Source organism: Thalassophryne amazonica, chromosome 2, assembly GCF_902500255.1.
Source record: "Thalassophryne amazonica chromosome 2, fThaAma1.1, whole genome shotgun sequence".
NCBI lineage: Eukaryota > Metazoa > Chordata > Actinopteri > Batrachoidiformes > Batrachoididae > Thalassophryne > Thalassophryne amazonica.
The window spans coordinates 115,560,095-115,578,461 of record NC_047104.1 but is presented as its reverse complement, the minus strand read 5'-3'; the positions used below and the strand labels follow the sequence as shown (position 1 = coordinate 115,578,461).

The window sequence follows — 18,367 nt, the reverse complement described above, 5'->3', positions numbered from 1 at the left end:
AGAGACTGGCGCTTTGTTTGATGAAAATTTTTTCTAAACCTGTGAGACACATCGAAGTGGACACGGTTCGAAAAATTAAGCTGGTTTTCAGTGAAAATTTTAACGGCTGATGAGAGATTTTGAGGTGATTCTGTCGCTTTAAGGACTTTTCACGGTGCGAGACGTCGCTCAGCGCTCTCAGGCAGCGTCATCAGCCTGTTCAAGCTGAAAACCTCCACATTTCAGGCTCTATTGATGCAGGACGTCGTGAGAGAACAGAGAAGTTTCAGAAGAAGTCGGTTTCAGCATTTTATCCGGATATTCCACTGTTAAAGGAGATTTTTTTAATGAAAGACGTGCGGACGGGTCCGCGCGTCGGGACGCAGCCGCCGCGACGCTCCGCCACAGGAAAAACACCTCTGTTGAAAGCCTTAAGGACAAGTTGGAACATGTCCTGCCTGTTAAACAATTTCTCATATACTCACTCCACTGAAAGCCATCAAAAGCCGCCTGGATTTTACAAATGGTTATCAACACGGAGGTGTTTTTCCTGTGCCGCCGCACCGCGTCGGCTGCGTCCCGACGCGCGGATCCGTCCGCACGTCTTTCATTAAAAAAATCTCCTTTAACAGTGGAATATCTGGATAAAATGCTGAAACCGACTTCTTCTGAAACTTCTCTGTTCTCTCACGACGTCCTGGATCAATAGAGCCTGAAATGTGGAGGTTTTAAGCTTGAAACAGGCTGATGACGCTGCCTGAGAGCGCTGCACGACGTCTCGCACCGTGAAAAGTCCTTAAAGCGACAGAATCACCTCAAAATCTCTCATCAGCTGTTAAAATTTTCACTGAAAACCAGCTTAATTTTTCGAACCGTGTCCACTTCGATGTGTCTCACAGGTTTAGAAAAAATTTTGATCAAACAACGCGCCAGTCTCTCAGCAACTTCTCAGACAAAGGAATTCCGACGAGGGGCTGGACGACTCCTCCCACAAGGAGTGCTCACAGGTGAATGACGTCACCGACAGGCATGGAAAAACTCACGCATGCGCACGAGGGTTCAAGCATGTCTGACGTAAAAACATATGAATGAAATCCATATAGTTTTTGAAAAAAATAAAAAGGACCGTTACTTTATTGACAGCCCTCGTATAAGTTACACACCAGGGCTCGGTTTCATAAAGCAGTCTTATCTTACAGTCTACTAAACATACTTAGTTGACTACAGTTAGTCGTCCAACATTATCCGTCTAATCATTGTTTCACATCGACGGCTAAACTTGTAGGTTGGCTGTCTTACGTGAGTCGATGGTTTTCATGGGCATAATGGCCTCGTGCATGCCGTTGCCAAGAGACGGCTCCAATGTGCAACAGTTTTGTTGACTTCCAGGTTGGTTGTTGTCATCAACTGTCCAGGCTTTGTTTCGTTACGGACACATACAAACTGCTTAGCCTAGCAGTTTCACGCTTCAGTTTCTTCTTCAACCAATTTTATGCATACAATGCTGCTCTGCCTAACGGTGACACCCAGTGGCGAATGTGAAAACTGTCACAAACACATCATAACAGTTGTCTGCTGCATCCATGACCAAAAGTGGAGGAAGCTCTCCTTTTGGAGGAATACGAGTGACATAGGGGTGCTCTTGAGTGTTCCATCAAGTGTTGGTATCTGATAGCCGCCAGTTTTTGAGGTAAGACACTGAAGTTTTGTAGACTACAATAAGATTAGCCTCCTCTGTACCAGGCTAAAAACTTTAGTCAGGTAATGCAAAACTTTAGCTGACTAGGCGCTTTGTGCAACGACTAACATTGAAAAAAATTAGTCAACTAACTGAGTTTATTTGACTAAACAAGATTAGACTGCTTTATAAAACTGGGCCCTGGTCCAATAAATGGGGTAAATATCAAGTCAGATATCTTCAGTGAAACCTTTGGTATGTGAATTTGGCTCTTAATGCCATTGCTGTCATTTATGGATACATTGTGTGGCTCTAGGAAAGTAATTGGGGTTAAACAGAAAATACATTATTTAGCCGCATTGATTAACCTTTAAAATATCATGGCGCTACCTCAGTGTTAAGAGGGAAGATGTCTGTTGCTCTTTTCATTTTTAAAATGTGTAGGTGTACACTTCCTCCACCAGATGGAGATGACTTTACAAAAATAAAACAAATGCAAGGCAGCACGACAAAGCAGAGATAATCTGATCTGTTTAATGAACCACTGTACAATATTTTTCACAATTAGTTGTACTGACACCCCCCCCCCCCCCCCCACAGCACACTCTCCCCCAAACTACAATGAAATAAATTACTTTAAATCAGTTTGATGAGTGGCTTCAGAATTTAAATTTAGATTTTACAGGAAATGGTATTTCAGATCAATTATGGACAAAATAAAATGGTAAAATGTGCTCACATAATCCTAAAAGAGTGTTCTGAAAGTAAACAAAAGTATCTGTGTACTACCAAATCCAAGAAATAAGATTAAAATAACACAACTGTATCTCTTCTATTATAAAGTATTCATTGTCATGATGTATTTACTCCTCTAGTTCATGTCATAAATACCCAAGTACTGCACATATACTGCACGTGTGGTGATATTACCTGCACCAATCACTCTCTCGATGCATATGCATGAGGGATCTATCTCTTTGGTGAATTCCTGCACAGCTTGAGTGGGATCTTCATATGTGTCTGGGTCCACATAGGTTTTTATTCCAGAGAATGGAACTGGCAGAGAAGAAAATATAACACATAGTTTACAATTTTGGAATATAATTAAATACGAAATGGACCAAAACTGAGCTACAGCAGTAAATAACTGCAAGACAAAATGCACAAAGACAACAACACAAACTATTCAGAGTATAGCATATGAATGAGACTACTATATAACGGAATAGTCCCAAAAAATTCCCATATGTCGATGACTGGCAGACTTACAAAATGTTTGCAGTTAATATAAATGCAGGGAGGACAAACCTACAGTCATGGGTCTGAATTATTCCCCCGGGGGTTTAATAATGAAGTAATATTAATTTTTGGGTGGGAGTTCATCCAAATTAGTCAAAAATCTGCAGAATTTCCGGATGACCTCAGCAAATTTAATGCAGCAAATGTAATGCACATGGCACAGAACTGTTACAGAAAAGATATCAAGAGAACAGCCTGACTAAACAGAGGAAAGTTGCTTAAACGCTTACCCTAAATTAAATACATTTTCATTACAACTGATTAAACCCACCCTTAATTAAATTAATTTCATCACCCCAAGAGATTGAAAAAAGCAAAGTGTTTTCATGAGGCTTTTCTCGTTGCTTCCACGACTTACCTGTGACCACGTCATCAGGGTATGCTGGTCTTTCCCGAGTTCCATAAATGTACTGGGTGACCCACAATAACTTTTATTTTGCTTGGGGAATTGTTATTTTTTTAATTCATGATTTTTTTTTTTATCTATATGCATATGTGTTTCTAGTTTTTTAAAATCAGTAGTAGTTGCATGACAATTATGTCACTTTGAGAGTTTGTAGTACAAGAGATATAATCAGATATTTTAGTGAAATACAGTGCATCCAGAAAGTATTCACATCCCTACAATATTTCCACATTTTGTTATGTTACAGTCTTATTGCAAAATGGATGAAATTCTTTTTTTGCTCAAAATCTTAGCCACCCCATTTTAAAATACCCCATAATGACAATGTGAAAAAAGCTTTTTTGAATTTTTTTTGCAAATTTATACATACGTACGAGGTCTGTTAGAAAAGTATCCGACCTTTTTATTTTTTTCAAAAACCTGATGGATTTGAATCATGTGTGCTTGCATGAGCCAACCTTGAACCTTCGTGCGCATGCGTGATTTTTTTCATGCCTGTCGGTTGCGTCATTTGCTTGTAAACAGCCTTTGTGTGAGGATGGGTGGAGTCTCTCATCATTTTTTCTTTGCAAGGAAATGGTGGAATGACTGGAGCAGGGTGACTGCATCAAATTTTGCCAGAAATTGGGTGACAGCCAGGTGGAAACCATTCGGATTATTTTAATTTCTCAGATAGTCACACGACTGAAAAGCCACTGAAAGCCGTCTGAAGCTTCCGAATGGTGGAAGAGCTGGGCATGTCACAAAATGTCCTGTGAGGCTTCAACACGAAGGCTCTTTTGTTCCGCCATCAGCTTCGTGCCGATGAATTTCACTGCAACTCTTTTCATGGCAAAATATTCTGTCACAGTGGAATGTGCCGAAAAAGTGCTGATGTCCACCTCTTCCGCAATTTCTCGGATAGTCACACGACGGTCCCACATCACCACAGCATTCACTTTGGAAATGATCTAGTCATTTCAGCATGTTGATGGCCGACCGGAGTGTGGCTCGCTCTCCACCATTGTGCGGCCGCCTTTAAACCGGTTGTACCGCTCCTTAATCTGTGTGATGCCCATAGGATCGTCACCGAAAGCCGTCTGAATAATCCGAATGGTTTCCACCTGGCTGTCGCCCAGTTTCTGGCAAAATTTGATGCAGTCATGCTGCTCCAGTCGTTCCGTCATTTCCTTGCAAAGAAAAAACGATGAGAGACTCCATCCATCCTCACACAAAGGCTGCTTACAAGCAAATGAGGCAACCGACAGGCGTGAAAAAATTCACACATGCGCATGAAGGTTCAAGGTTGGCTCATGCAAGCACACGTGATTCAAATCCATCAGGTTTTTGAAAAAAAATAAAAAGGTCGGATACTTTTCTAACAGACCTTGTACATACCTCTTCAACCACTTATCCGAGATTTGGTCGAAGGGGCAACAACTCCAGCAGGGGACCCCGAACTTCCCTTTCCCGGGCCACATTAACCACCTCTGACTGGAGGTTCCCAAGGCATTCCCAGGCCAGTGTGGAGATACAATTTCTCCACCTAGTCCTGGGTCTTCCTGGGGTCTCCTCCCAGATGGATGTTCCTGGAACACCTCCCTAGGGAGGCACCTTACCAGGAAACCACCTCAGCTGGCTCCTTTCTATGTGAATAAGCAGTGGCTCTACTCCGAGTTCTTCACGAACCTATTTCTGCCGCTTGTACCTGTGATCTAATTCTTTTGCTCATGACCCAACCCTCATAAGTATAGGTGGGAGTATGAATGAAGACTGACTGGTAGATTGAGAGTATCGCTTTTTTCCAATACTGTCCCTGCTGTATCGATTCTCCAGCCAGTCTCACGCTCCATTGTCCCCTCACTCATGAACAAGACCCCGAGGTACTTGAACTCCTTCAGTTGTGGCAAGACCTCATTCTCTACCTGGAGTAGGCAATCCATTAGTTTCTTGCTGAGATCCATTGCCTCAGATTTAGAGGTGATGATCCTCATCCAAGCCACTTCACACTCGCTTGAGAACAACCCGTGAGTCCTGGAGGTCACAGGCCGATGAAGCTAACAGGACCACATCATTTGCAAAAAGCAATGATGAGACCCTGAGCTCACCAAACTGAAGACCCTCCTCTCCCTGACTGTGTCTCTATATTTTTCCCATGGATATCACAAAAGAGATTGTGACAAGGCGTAGCCCTGTCAGAGGCCAACCCCCAAGGGAAATGAGTCCAACTTACTGCTGAGGACCCGATCACAGTTCTTGCTTTGTGAGTACAAAGACTGGATGGCTCTGAGAAGGGACCCCCTCACTCCATACTTCCACAGTACCTCCCACAGTATCTCCACCAAATCATACGTGTTCTCCAAGTTCACAAACCACATGTAAACTGGAGAGTGAAGAGCTGGTTGGTTCTTCCACAGCCAGGACAGAACCCGTATTGTTCCTCTTTAATCAAAGGTTTGACTATTGGCTGAACCATCCTTTCCAGCACCCTGGAGTAGACTTTACCAGGGAGGTTGAGTAGTGTGATGTCCCTGTAATTGGCACACACTCTGGTCTTTTTTATAAGTATGGGGACCACCACCCCAGTTTGCCACTCCTATGACACTGTCCCAGACCTCCACACAATGTTGAAGAGATCTCATCCAAGACAGTCCCTCCACACACAGAGCCTTCAGCATTTCTGGATCGATCTCATCAAACCCGGGGCTTTGCTATTGCAGAGATGTTTGACAACCTTAGCAACTTCCACCAGGTGATGATGATTCCCCAACAGCTTCCAGCTCTGCCTCTACTACAGAGGGTGCTCCAGTCTCATTTTTTCATGGAGTCTTTATTAAAAATTCTGATTATTAAAATAATTCTAATTAAGGAGTTCAAGTACCTCTGGGTCTTGTTCACGAGTGAAGGGACAATGGAGCATGAGATTGACCAGAGAATCGGGGCAGCAGGGCCGATATTGCATTCGCTCTACTGTACTGTTGTGAGGAAAAGGGAGCTGTGCCAAAAGGTGATGCTCTCGACCTACTGGTCTATCTTCGTTCCTACTCTCACCTATGGTCATGAGGGTTGAGTCATGACCGAAAGAATGAGATCGCGGGTAGAAGCATCTGAAATGGGCTTCTTTAGGAGGGTGGCTGGTGTCTCCCTTAGAGATAAGGTGAGAAGCTCAATCATCCGTGCAGAGCTCGGGGTAGGGCCACTGCTCATTTGTGTTGAAAGGAGCCAGCTGAGGTGTTTCGGGTATCTAGTAAGGATGCCCCCTGGGCACCTCACTAGGGACATGTTCCAGGCACGTCCATCTGGGAGGAGACCCCAGGGAAGACCCAGGACTAGGTGGAGAGATTATATCTCCACACTGGCCTGGGAATGCCTCAGGATCCCCCAGTCAGAGGTGGTCAATGTCGCGTGGGATAGGGAAGCCTGGGGTCCCCTGCTGGAGCTGTTGCCCCAAGACCCGATCCTGGATAAGCAGTTGAAGATGAGATGAGAGATGAAAAATTAAATGCATTAAAAATAAAAACTTAAGAAATCACATGTATAAAAAGTATTCACAGCCTTTGCCATGAATCTTAAAATTGGTGCATCCTGTTTTCACTGATCATCCTTGAGATGTTTCTATAGCTTAACTGGAGTCTACCTGTGGTAAATTTAATTTATGGGACATGATTTGGAAAGAGACACATCTGTCTACATATAAGGTCCCACAGTTGACAGTGCATGTCAGAGCACAAGCTATGCATGAAGTCAAAGGAATTGTCTGTATACCTCCGAGACAGGATTGTCTTGAGACACAAATCTGGGGAAGGGTAGAAAAATGTTTTTGCTGCTTTGAAGGTCACAGTGGCCTCCATCATCTGTAAATGGAAGAAGTTTGCATCCACTTGGACTCTTCGTAGAGCTGGTTGCCCATCTGAACTTAGCAATTAGGGGAGAAAGGCCTTAGTCAGGAAGGTGACCAAGAACCTGTTGGTCACTCTGTCAGAGCTCTAGCATTCCTCTGTGAAGAGAGGAGAACCTTCCAGGAGAACAACCAACTCTGCAACAATCCACAAATCAGGCCTGTATGGTAGAGTAGCCTGATGGAAGCCATTCCTTAGTAAAAGGCACATGGCAGCCCACCTGGAGTTTGCCACAAGGCACCTCAAGGACTCTCAAACCATGAGAAACAAAATTCTCTTGTTTGATTAGACAAAGATTAAACTCTTTGGTGTGAAGGTCAGGTGCCGTGTTTGGGGGAATCCAGGCACCATCCATACAGTGAAGCATGGTGATGGTAGCATCATGCTGTCGGGATGATTTTCAGTGGCAGGAAATGAGAAACTAGTCAGGATTGAGGGAAAGATGGATGCAGCAATGTACAGAGACATCCTGGATGAAAACCTGCTCCAGAGCGTTCTTGACCTCAGACTTGGGTGAATGTTCATCTTTCAGCAGGACAATGACCCTAAGCACACAGCCAAGATATCAAAGGAGTGACTTCAGGACAACTCTGGGAATGGCCTTGAGTGGCCCAGCCAGAGCCCAGACCTGAATCCGATTCAGCATCTCTGGAGAGATCTGAAAATGACTATGCACCCCCTATGACTATGTTCCCCTTCAATCTGATGGAGCTTGAGAGGTGCTGCAAAGAGCAATGGACCAAACTTCCCAAAGATAGGTGTCAATCAATCAATCAATCAATTTTTTTATATAGCGCCAAATCACAACAAACAGTTGCCCCAAGACGCTTTATATTGTAAGGCAAGGCCATACAATAATTATGTAAAACCCCAACGGTCAAAATGACCCCCTGTGAGCAAGCACTTGGCTACAGTGGGAAGGAAATCTCCCTTTTAACAGGAAGAAACCTCCAGCAGAACCAGGCTCAGGGAGGGGCAGTCTTCTGCTGGGACTGGTTGGGGCTGAGGGAGAGAACCAGGAAAAAGACATGCTGTGGAGGGGAGCAGAGATCGATCACTAATGATTAAATGCAGAGTGGTGCATACAGAGCAAAAAGAGAAAGAAACAGTGCATCATGGGAACCCCCCAGCAGTCTACGTCTATAGCAGCATAACTAAGGGATGGTTCAGGGTCACCTGATCCAGCCCTAACTATAAGCTTTAGCAAAAAGGAAAGTTTTAAGCCTAATCTTAAAAGTAGAGAGGGTGTCTGTCTCCCTGATCTGAATTGGGAGCTGGTTCCACAGGAGAGGAGCCTGAAAGCTGAAGGCTCTGCCTCCCATTCTACTCTTACAAACCCTAGGAACTACAAGTAAGCCTGCAGTCTGAGAGCGAAGCGCTCTATTGGGGTGATATGGTACTACGAGGTCCCTAAGATAAGATGGGACCTGATTATTCAAAACCTTATAAGTAAGAAGAAGAATTTTAAATTCTATTCTAGAATTAACAGGAAGCCAATGAAGAGAGGCCAATATGGGTGAGATATGCTCTCTCCTTCTAGTCCCCATCAGTACTCTAGCTGCAGCATTTTGAATTAACTGAAGGCTTTTTAGGGAACTTTTAGGACAACCTGATAATAATGAATTACAATAGTCCAGCCTAGAGGAAATAAATGCATGAATTAGTTTTTCAGCATCACTCTGAGACAAGACCTTTCTGATTTTAGAGATATTGCGTAAATGCAAAAAAGCAGTCCTACATATTTGTTTAATATGCGCTTTGAATGACATATCCTGATCAAAAATGACTCCAAGATTTCTCACAGAATTACTAGAGGTCAGGGTAATGCCATCCAGAGTAAGGATCTGGTTAGACACCATGTTTCTAAGATTTGTGGGGCCAAGTACAATAACTTCAGTTTTATCTGAGTTTAAAAGCAGGAAATTAGAGGTCATCCATGTCTTTATGTCTGTAAGACAATCCTGCAGTTTAGCTAATTGGTGTGTGTCCTCTGGCTTCATGGATAGATAAAGCTGGGTATCATCTGCGTAACAATGAAAATTTAAGCAATACCGTCTAATAATACTGCCTAAGGGAAGCATGTATAAAGTGAATAAAATTGGTCCTAGCACAGAACCTTGTGGAACTCCATAATTAACTTTAGTCTGTGAAGAAGATTCCCCATTTACATGAACAAATTGTAATCTATTAGACAAATATGATTCAAACCACCGCAGCGCAGTGCCTTTAATACCTATGGCATGCTCTAATCTCTGTAATAAAATTTTATGGTCAACAGTATCAAAAGCAGCACTGAGGTCTAACAGAACAAGCACAGAGATGAGTCCACTGTCCGAGGCCATAAGAAGATCATTTGTAACCTTCACTAATGCTGTTTCTGTACTATGATGAATTCTAAAACCTGACTGAAACTCTTCAAATAGACCATTCCTCTGCAGATGATCAGTTAGCTGTTTTACAACTACCCTTTCAAGAATTTTTGAGAGAAAAGGAAGGTTGGAGATTGGCCTATAATTAGCTAAGATAGCTGGGTCAAGTGATGGCTTTTTAAGTAATGGTTTAATTACTGCCACCTTAAAAGCCTGTGGTACATAGCCAACTAACAAAGATAGATTGATCATATTTAAGATCGAAGCATTAAATAATGGTAGGGCTTCCTTGAGCAGCCTGGTAGGAATGGGGTCTAATAAACATGTTGATGGTTTGGATGAAGTAACTAATGAAAATAACTCAGACAGAACAATCGGAGAGAAAGAGTCTAACCAAATACCGGCATCACTGAAAGCAGCCAAAGATAACGATATGTCTTTGGGATGGTTATGAGTATTTTTTTCTCTAATAGTTAAAATTTTGTTAGCAAAGAAAGTCATGAAGTCATTACTAGTTAAAGTTAATGGAATACTCAGCTCAATAGAGCTCTGACTCTTTGTCAGCCTGGCTACAGTGCTGAAAAGAAACCTGGGGATGTTCTTATTTTCTTCAATTAGTGATGAGTAGAAAGATGTCCTAGCTTTACGGAGGGCTTTTTTATAGAGCAACAGACTCTTTTTCCAGGCTAAGTGAAGATCTTCTAAATTAGTGAGACGCCATTTCCTCTCCAACTTACGGGTTATCTGCTTTAAGCTACGAGTTTGTGAGTTATACCACGGAGTCAGACACTTCTGATTTAAAGCTCTCTTTTTCAGAGGAGCTACAGCATCCAAAGTTGTCTTCAATGAGGATGTAAAACTATTGACGAGATACTCTATCTCCCTTACAGAGTTTAGGTAGCTACTCTGCACTGTGTTGGTATATGGCATTAGAGAACATAAAGAAGGAATCATATCCTTAAACCTAGTTACAGCGCTTTCTGAAAGACTTCTAGTGTAATGAAACTTATTCCCCACTGCTGGGTAGTCCATCAGAGTAAATGTAAATGTTATTAAGAAATGATCAGACAGAAGGGAGTTTTCAGGGAATACTGTTAAGTCTTCTATTTCCATACCATAAGTCAGAACAAGATCTAAGATATGATTAAAGTGGTGGGTGGACTCATTTACTTTTTGAGCAAAGCCAATAGAGTCTAATAATAGATTAAATGCAGTGTTGAGGCTGTCATTCTCAGCATCTGTGTGGATGTTAAAATCGCCCACTATAATTATCTTATCTGAGCTAAGCACTAAGTCAGACAAAAGGTCTGAAAATTCACAGAGAAACTCACAGTAACGACCAGGTGGACGATAGATAATAACAAATAAAACTGGTTTTTGGGACTTCCAATTTGGATGGACAAGACTAAGAGTCAAGCTTTCAAATGAATTAAAGCTCTGTCTGGGTTTTTGATTAATTAATAAGCTGGAATGGAAGATTGCTGCTAATCCTCCGCCCCGGCCCGTGCTACGAGCATTCTGACAGTTAGTGTGACTCGGGGGTGTTGACTCATTTAAACTAACATATTCATCCTGCTGTAACCAGGTTTCTGTTAGGCAGAATAAATCAATATGTTGATCAATTATTATATCATTTACCAACAGGGACTTAGAAGAGAGAGACCTAATGTTTAATAGACAACATTTAACTGTTTTAGTCTGTGGTGCAGTTGAAGGTGCTATATTATTTTTTCTTTTTGAATTTTTATGCTTAAATAGATTTTTGCTGGTTATTGGTAGTCTGGGAGCAGGCACCGTCTCTACGGGGATGGGGTAATGAGGGGATGGCAGGGGGAGAGAAGCTGCAGAGAGGTGTGTAAGACTACAACTCTGCTTCCTGGTCCCAACCCTGGATAGTCACGGTTTGGAGGATTTAAGAAAATTGGCCAGATTTCTAGAAATGAGAGCTGCTCCATCCAAAGTGGGATGGATGCCGTCTCTCCTAACAAGACCAGGTTTTCCCCAGAAGCTTTGCCAATTATCTATGAAGCCCACCTCATTTTTTGGACACCACTCAGACAGCCAGCAATTCATGGAGAACATGCGGCTAAACATGTCACTCCCGGTCCGATTGGGGAGGGGCCCAGAGAAAACTACAGAGTCCGACATTGTTTTTGCAAAGTTACACACCGATTTAATGTTCATTTTAGTGACCTCCGATTGGCGTAACCGGGTGTCATTACTGCCGACGTGAATTACAATCTTACCAAATTTACGCTTAGCCTTAGCCAGCAGTTTCAAATTTCCTTCAATGTCGCCTGCTCTGGCCCCCGGAAGACAATTGACTATGGTTGCTGGTGTCGCTAACTTCACATTTCTCAAAACAGAGTCGCCAATAACCAGAGTTTGATCCTCGGCGGGTGTGTCGTCGAGTGGGGAAAAACGGTTAGAGATGTGAACGGGTTGGCGGTGTACACGGGGCTTCTGTTTAGGGCTACGCTTCCTCCTCACAGTCACCCAGTCAGCCTGCTTTCCCGGCTGCTCGGGATCTGCCAGGGGGGAACTAACGGCGGCTAAGCTACCTTGGTCCGCACCGACTACAGGGGCCTGGCTAGCTGTAGAATTTTCCACGGTGCGGAGCCGAGTCTCCAATTCGCCCAGCCTGGCCTCCAAAGCTACGAATAAGCTACACTTATTACAAGTACCGTTACTGCTAAAGGAGGCCGAGGAATAACTAAACATTTCACACCCAGAGCAGAAAAGTGCAGGAGAGACAGGAGAAGCCGCCATGCTAAATCGGCTAAGAGCTAGTAGCTACGCTAAGCTAAAGGATTCCTAAAAACACGCAAAGTGAATAATGTGTAAATAATTTAGAGGTGATTCAGCAGAAGGAGTGCTTTAGTTAAGGCACGTAAAGATTACACTGGGAAACAAATCGTAATCTAGATAACTAGATCAATCTAACTGCGCAGATTAAACAGCTAACAGATACAGAAAAACACTGCTGTGCTCCGGAACAGGAAGTGATACAATACCGCAGTGAGAGCCAACCACCAGTAGAGGCAAGCAAAGCAGGTGTGCCAAGGTTGTGGCATTATATTCAAGATGACTGATATTGCTGCCAAAGATGTATCAACAAAACATTGAGCAAAGGGTGTTAATACTTATGTACATGTGATTTCTTAGTTTCTAATTTCTTCAATAAATTTGTGAAAAAAAAACTTTTTTCATGCTGTCATTATGGGGTGTTGTGAGTAGAATTTTGAGGGAAAAAATAAATTTACATAATTTTGTAATAAAGCTGTAACATAACAAAATGTGGAAAATAGTGAAGTGCTGAGAAGACTTTCTGGATACACTGTATATGGAAAGGTGAACTTTCTGACGAACATAATATTGGCTGTGTGCTCGTGCATTCGCCCACCCCCTTTTCAGGCAGAATTTTGCACGGAACGCTCTGGGTTAGGGTTAGAGTCAGAGTTAGGGTTAGGGCATTAAACATGGTGGAAGGGTTTTGGACAGGAATGATGAAATGTCTGGGCCACACACAACCATATATTGTGGTTATGTGAATTGCAAATCACTGAATCACAAAGAATTAATTTGCCTGACTGTGTCAAACATGTAAGGTGTGGCTCTTAAGGCCCACTGACACAAGCATGCCTTTGATCACGCAATAGCACGGCCTGTGTCGTGCTGGAGAGTAAACTTATCTTTAACTGGTGCAGACAGGACGCCAGAGGGGCACCGGTGCATGCTATTGCACACAGAGAATTTTGAAATGTTCAAAAAATCTTTCATGCACAAATGTCGTGCTATGTGGCACGATCTACTCTCCAACACTACGTGCAGCGCGTCAACTGGAGTAAAGAAAAAGTGAGCAGAGCGAGTGGTGACGTCAGCGGATCGCATCAGAGCGCAGCACATCTGAAGGATTATAACAAGAAGTTCAATCTGTTATAAACTTACTTTAACAGCTGCATACAAGAAGGAAAGAACACACAAATGTTTTATCAAGCCATGACAATGTAAACAAGACAAATAACTACCTTTTTAGATGGCTCAAAATGCTTTGTGCAGGTAGTTAGGTGCGCATGTGCACACGAATGGCTCCGGCTGCAGCCTCTTCTGTGATTCAGGATGTGATTAGAGCCGTTTTCAACAGCCAATTTGCAGAAAAAATGAATAATCCGCCATGAAATAATTATTTTATATATGCAGCATCCAACGCAGAGCACGTGACAGCCAGTAGAACAAAGAATGGCGTCCAGCTGTGAACACAGCGGGTGGGATCATCATGATGATGTTCATGCTATTGCATGAGTCACAGGCATGCTCATGTCAGTACACCTTCAGCTATTCACAGATTTCAGAAAATATCAAATTCATGCAAATCTCTCAACTTCCAATCTCTCAGTGAACTCTCAATCTCTCAATGAATGCTCAACAACCTCTTGCTGAACTAATTTAATTCTCTTGGTCATACTGGATCTCTTAGTGATCTCTGTAGATCTCTCAGTGATCGCTCGTCACACAGCGGGGGCTCAGCAAACTCAAAGGTCTCTGCAGGAGGCTGCAAAAATTGCATTTTTGATCACACAACGGGCGCACAAGGATCTCCCAAACATTTACACTGCATCGGGTTTTTTGAAGCTTTAGGAGATCGTTGAGAAATTGGGCCAATTGTGGATCAGTCAGTGGTCACCCAAGGATCTCAGTGTGTGCAAATAGTTATTCCTTAACTGGAATAAGCATTTTTAAAAAGTGAAGGATTGACCTGCATTTTCATACTTCCTTTTTGTAACAGCAGACAATGGCAAAAAGTTGAACAAGACTCTTCTAAAGGTGGTATATCACAAGTATATTTACAAAAACAATACAAACCCCATTTTCTGAGTCAGAACTGGATGTATAAAAAGTGAAGTTGAGCACTTGTGCCAAGCAACAGTCCTGGGCTGCTATGAGCTGAGCAGCAGATTAAAGTCCCCCTGGGGCATTCAGTCAGAATATGTTTGGATTTCCTGCCTCAGCCAAACCTACATCTGAGTGGCCAGTGCATCTCAGACATTACACTCCCAAAAGTGCATGAAAACACAATTTGATCTCCGGGTAACTCCCCAGCACAATCTTTCACTGGGCAAAACCGCTGGTATCATTATGTCTACAACAAATACCCTGCACCCTCCACTAAATACAAGTGGTACGCCATTGTTCCACCTCATCTATAACCAATTACTTTTAAATTATATCAGTTGTGGACTTGAAAAACTTTCTTGAAAAATCTATTTTGGAAAAAGAAATTGCAATGTTGTATTGATTTTTTCCCACACCCCTAATATTTTATGGGAGAGCGAGCACTGCCTCTCACTTGCTATCTCTCTTTATCGCTCTCTCTCACTCTATCTGTCATGCACACACAAATAAATTGACATGTTCAGATAGCACACATGCTAAATAATATGACAGCACTGACATACAGCCAGGTTAAAAGTGCAACTTTTGTGAGGTGAGGTTACAAAGTGAAGTGATATTGTTCATGATGGGAACCCACCCGTCCCCACTAGCTCAGCACCCCAAATGCTTCCTCCAGACACAGGCAACATATATGCTGTAAAATACGTCATCAAAGAAAAATGACAACAACCACTAAACAAAATAAGAAAAAATTCACCAGAAATCCTTTCACTTGTGTCTACTTTCTTGAAACCACAGTGTTGTGCAACTGACACAGTCCATTTTAACAGGATAACACAAGAAGTGTTAAAGACCCTTATTATAAATGTGGTAGTCGAATAACAAACAATGATACAAAATACATCCATTAGTAAAATAACAGGGGGAGGAGGGTCTCATCACTGCTTTTTCAGATGATGTGATCCTGTTGGCTCATCGGCCTGTGACCTCCCACACTCACTGGATTGGATTGCAGCTGAGTGTGAAGCGGCTGGGATGAGGATCATCACCTCTAAATCGGAGGCCATGGATTGCCTACTATGGGTAGGGAATGAGGTCTTGCCCCAAGTGAAGGAGTTCAAGTACCTCGGGGTCTTGTTCATGAGTGAGGGGACAATGGAGTGTGAGATTGGCCAGAGAATCAGTGCAGCAGGGGCGGTGTTGCATTTGCTCTGCTGTACTGTTGTGAGTTGAGCCAAAAGGCAAAGCTCTCAACCTACTGGTCAATCTTTGTTCCTACTCTCACCTATGGTCATGAGGGTTGAGTCATGACTGAAATAACTAAGATCGCGGATACAAGTGGCCAAAATGGGCTTCCTTATGAGGGTGGCTGGTGTCTCCCTCAAATATGGTGAGAAGCTTGGTCATCCATGAGGAGACATGGAGTAGAGCTGCTGCTCCTTCAAGTTCAAAGGAGCCAGCTGAGGTGGTTCGGGAATCTGGCAAGGATGCCCCCTGAGCACCTCCCTAGGGAGGTGTTCCAGGCACATCCATCTGGGAGGAGACCCCGGGGAAGACCAAGGACTAGGTGAAAAGATTATATCTCCATACTGGCCTGGGAACGCCTTGGGATCCCCCAGTCAGAGGTGGTCAATGTGGCCCAGGAAAGGGAAGTCTGGGGTCCTCTGCTGTAGCTGTTGCCCCTGTGACCCATTCCCATATAAGCGGTTGAAGATGAGTGATGAGTGAGTAGTTTTATTGAATATCTCTTCAGTCACTAAGTTGAATTTTGTGTGTATTTTGTCTACGACAGAGCTTACGACCTTTGGTCTCCTGCCAAGGACAGATTTACATTTGTAATTATGTGTGTGCACTGTCCACAAGTATAGATCAAAATTATTGATGCCTTTCATTAGAAAATTTGACACTTTGTAGAACATCACCACTGGATAGCATCCACTATGATGAGCAAGGTTTGGACTTGTATGGAATTTGGTAAATGAAATGTCAAATGAGCTCAGATGGGGGGGAGTGGCAAGATGGCGCCTGTGTGTTTGGCATGCCGTCAGCCCTGTCTTTACCGCTCATTGAGTTTTTTGTTATTTGTAGCTGTGTTTTTGCTCTGTGTGTTCTGCCGGGACATCTCTGCCTTGCTTGTGTATAATCGTCAGTCTCTCTTGAACATTAATGCTCTTTATGAGCCGCTGCTGTCGTCTGGGTCCGGGCTGGGAGGGCCCCGCCCCCGCCCTGCTCTGCCACCTGTGCTCGCATAGGTCCCACTGCACCTGCTCCATTTTCCTTACGCTCCTCTCCGGAGGAGGCGCTTTAGAAGGCGCGGAAAGCGGAGCGGTGCGTTGGTGAAATTTAAGTTCTACCTGGCAGCCTTCACTAGAGGGTCTGATCCTTGTCTCTCTGGGATGGATGATGTTTTTGGGCGTGGGAGCGTGCGCTGCGCACGAGAGGCTGCTGGATTCGTCCTGTTGTTCCTGGACTGTCCTTTCCGATGACCGGACCGGCTCTGCTAAAGCTGTGCTGGAAAAGGAAGTGGACGTCTTTGTGGACTGTGTTGTATCCCAGCTTCCAGCCACAGACAAAAGGCTGGAGGACATTAAACTAGCACAAGGTAAAGATGAACTGTGCAAAAAGGTGGTAAATCACTGCTTGTTAGGATGGCCAGAAAAGTGTAAACTAGATCCAGAGTTAAGGGATTACTGGCAATACAGAATGGACTTAAATGTAGCACAGGATCTTCTCATGAAAGGAGAGAGACTGGTGATACCACCTCCTCTGCGAGCAGAGGTTTTGGCATGTCTCAATGAAGGCCACCAGGGCATTTCAAAGTGCAGGGCTAGAGCTAAAGAGGCTGTGTGGTGGCCGGGCATCTCAACTCAAATACAACAGATGGTAGACAGGTGTGAAATATGTCAAAAGCACAGGGTACAGAATTGTGAATCCATGTTACCAACTCCTGTTCCTGACCGCCCGTGGCAGAAAGTTGGCATGGATCTTTTTGAGTGGTCACAGAAACAATATTTGCTGATTATTGACTTCTTTTCTCAGTACATTGAGATAGCTGAACTGAAGCACACAACGGCAGAGGTCACTATTAAGGCAGTGAAAGAGGCCTTTGCAAGACACGGAGTTGCAGAGACTGTGGTGTCAGATAACGGGCCACAGTTTTCTTCAGACCAGTTCAGACAGTTTGCTAAGGAGTATCAGTTCACACATATCACGAGCAGCCCTAGATACCCCCAAGCTAATGGGGAGGCAGAGCGCGCTGTTCGTACCATCAAAGATCTGTGGAGAATGGACTGTGACTTCAGCAGCACGCTGCTTGTCTACAGATCCACCCCACTGGAACACAGGTTCTCACCGGCGCAGTTGCTCATGGGGAGACACCTGCGCAGCTCCCTTCCACAGTCCGCAGCCAAGTTGATGCCCAAGTGGCCCGACCTGCAGGCTTTTCGGACGAAGGATGAGGAGGGGAGGGGTGCACAGGCATGGCAATATAACCGGAGACATCGTGCCAGACCGCTCCCAGAATTGGAGACAGGACAGAAAGTGTGGATAACTACGGAAGGAATCACTGGAGCAGTAGTTAGACCTGCCAATGCTCCCAGATCTTATGAGGTAGAAACTGACAGGGGTTTTCTGAGGAGAAATAGGAGCCACCTCAGACCAACTGGGACGGTTACCAGATCTGGAAGAGTTGTGAGACCTCCACAAAGGTTGGATATGTAAATCTGCTAATGGTATGCATACAGGCTTATAGAAATGTTCGTTAGGCTGTAAAAGAGAACGTTTACCAGAAATGCAATTGTGTTCTATGTTACAAGTAGCGGTACGGAAAAAAGTATTTAAAATGTTTACAATGAAAGATGCTCCT

The 18,367-nt window shown here is 43.7% G+C and overlaps 1 protein-coding gene across 1 annotated transcript in view; it reads right to left on the bottom strand.

Moving 5' to 3' along the window:
• Window positions 1-18,367, bottom strand: part of LOC117529603 (ephrin type-A receptor 6-like) — a 384,313-nt gene that overhangs the window by 14,553 nt on the left and 351,393 nt on the right. The window contains exon 13 of the mRNA XM_034192438.1: window positions 2,588-2,713. Coding sequence (XP_034048329.1) covers window positions 2,588-2,713 — 126 coding nt within the window. The remainder of the gene's footprint in view (window positions 1-2,587; window positions 2,714-18,367) is intronic.